This window comes from Centroberyx affinis, unplaced genomic scaffold (genome assembly GCF_046629955.1).
Source record: "Centroberyx affinis isolate AG114_WGS23_722 - 3 ecotype Tasmania unplaced genomic scaffold, CSIRO-AGI_Caff_v1 ptg005460l_1, whole genome shotgun sequence".
NCBI classification, from domain to species: Eukaryota; Metazoa; Chordata; class Actinopteri; order Beryciformes; family Berycidae; genus Centroberyx; species Centroberyx affinis.
Genome location: NW_027282733.1, coordinates 1 through 2,500, shown reverse-complemented (window position 1 = coordinate 2,500; position 2,500 = coordinate 1). Strand labels below are relative to the sequence as shown.

Below are 2,500 nucleotides of genomic sequence, written 5' to 3'. Positions count from 1 at the left end.
CAGTAAACTAAATCATAGTATAGTGTATCATAGTAGCATGCCATAGTATAGTTTGTAAATCATAGTATAGTATTTCATAGTAACACATGTCAAAGTGTAGTGTGTCATAGTAAAATATGTCGTAGGTTAACATCTCATGGTATAATGTCATAGTAAAGTATGTCATTTTATAATATTTCATAACAAAATATGTCATAGTAAAATGTCACAGTATAATATGTTTTAGTAAAGTATGTCATAGTATAGCATGCCATCATTGTAAAAATGTATGTTACAGTATATGTCATACTAAAATATGTCATAGTATGGTAAATTAGTATATTATAGTGTCATAGTGAAATCTGTAATATAGTATATCAGAGTATAGTATGTCTTAGTATATGATGTCAGAGTATATATATACATATTCATGTTGTTCTAATGACATTATAACATTTTCATGAGTTCATCTTGTTATAGTGATACAGATATCTGATGGTTGATGATGTCACATTGCAGGTGCTGACCGCTTCATGGATGATGTCGCTCGTATGATCGGCTACCGGCCGTTCCCCTGGATGAAGTGGTGCTGGTCCTTCATCACACCGTGTGTCTGCATGGTGAGCTTACTCACACTATTATAATAACATACAGTATATCATTAAGTATTAAGTACTAACTAATATAATAACATATGTAACTGCACATATGTACCAGGGTTAGTACTGGAGTAGGTTGCTGGTTGAGTCTGCAAGACAATCTATACAATCAAACCATATTACATTTTATACGTACAGCACTGTGCACAGACAGAGTTTTACAAACCACAAACACATCAAAATTCACATTACAAATGACTTTAATAACAACACAACACTAGCTGCTACTAGATATATTAGCTAGTGTGCGAATCAGATGTGTTAACAACAAGACAGTGATGGTTAGCTGACCAGATACTATAGCTAACAGCAGGTTCATTTAGCATTGATTGACATTGATGTTAATGTTAGCATGCTATTGCTAGCTGCTACTAGAGACAACAGGATTCTACTAGTCCCCTTGTCTGATATGAAGCTATGGATGCCAGTGATAGCAATAAATCAACACATTTATTGCTGTTGTCATGTAAAAAACCTCATAAATAAATATTAAACTAAACCACATGGTCATCAAGCTAAAACATCTTTAACTTTACTTTATGCCACATCAACTAGACAGTCGCTTGGAATTTGCTGCTGTACGTTCATAAAAACATCCATAACACAAGAGAACAACACAGAATGAACAGGCAGCAAACAAACAATAGAACAAGTCACACTAAAGAATAATGGATATTAAGTAAATAAATCAGATTCAAATACAGTGACTTAAAAAACACAAAATTATACAACACGCAAACAAAGCTTTTTTACTTCCAGCTGACATTTTGGAGATACAAGGTTTTCACTGTACACAGTGTCCAGAACGGTATAAACAGAATATAAACAGGTTTAAATAATAACCATACAACCAGGATGGATAAAAATGTTAAAAACAAAACAGCAATAAAATTGCTTAAAAAAATCTATATATAAAACGAAAGCCCATCTGCAAAAATGTGTTTTCAAGTAAATTACGTAAATTAGCTTGAGAAGAGTTAGCTCAGTTAACCTGAACAAACTGTTAGCTAGCTAACTAGCCAGCAAACACACTGATGTTAATGTCAACACGCTAACGCTAGCTGCTACTAGATACGTTAGCTAGTGTGCTAATCAGATGTGTTAACAACAAGACAGTGATGGTTAGCTGACCAGATGCTATGGTTAGCTAGCTAACAAGCTGACATTATCTAAACACTAAATCAATCAGATGGATCAGTGATGAAATGATCAGTTCAGTCAGAAACAGACAGAAATGAACCGTCTGTTCAATTCTGTTGAGACGACAGAAACACAGTCAGCTGTTCAGAGCTGAAGACCTCCAAGATGGCCGCCACAGGAGGCATCATCAGAATCCAGTGTAACGTCCTGTTCTTCCTCTCCTCAACAGGGAATCTTTCTGTTCCACCTGGTCAACTACAAGCCGCTGACCTACAACAATGTGTATGTGTACCCGTGGTGGGGCGAGGTGATTGGCTGGTGTCTGGCTCTGTCCTCCATGCTCTGCATCCCCGTCAGTGTGCTGTACAAACTCTTCAGAGCCAAGGGAACTTTCAAAGAGGTCAGTAGCTCACAGTGCTGCATTTTTGCATTTGTTTAAAAACGGCAGGAGTGCCATGAGGCACCGAGGCCGAGCTTTGGCGTTTTTTTTTCACTAGCCATCCAATCACGTTGGAGGAGGGGCGGGACAAAGACCACAAGGAACCACCGTCATATCCTACAACAATGATGGAGAAACTGATTTTTTTACTAACTAGTAAGCTAACTAACTACTAAATCAAAGCAGGTGTTGTGGTTGTTCTTAAGATTGTTAGCTAACTTGTTTTGTTTAAGATTATTTTTTGGCATTTCCTCCTTTTTATTAGATAGTTTAAAGTAAAGAG

At 36.5% G+C, this 2,500-nt stretch overlaps 1 protein-coding gene across 1 annotated transcript in view; it reads left to right on the top strand.

Moving 5' to 3' along the window:
* Positions 1–2,178, top strand: part of LOC139667354 (sodium- and chloride-dependent creatine transporter 1-like) — a gene marked incomplete at its 3' end in the record, with an annotated part of 30,470 nt that extends 28,292 nt beyond the window's left edge. Inside the window, exons 10-11 of the mRNA XM_071546808.1 lie at positions 499–599; positions 2,008–2,178. Of these exons, the coding sequence (XP_071402909.1) occupies positions 499–599; positions 2,008–2,178 (272 nt within the window). The remainder of the gene's footprint in view (positions 1–498; positions 600–2,007) is intronic.
* Positions 2,179–2,500: the final 322 nt, after the last annotated feature.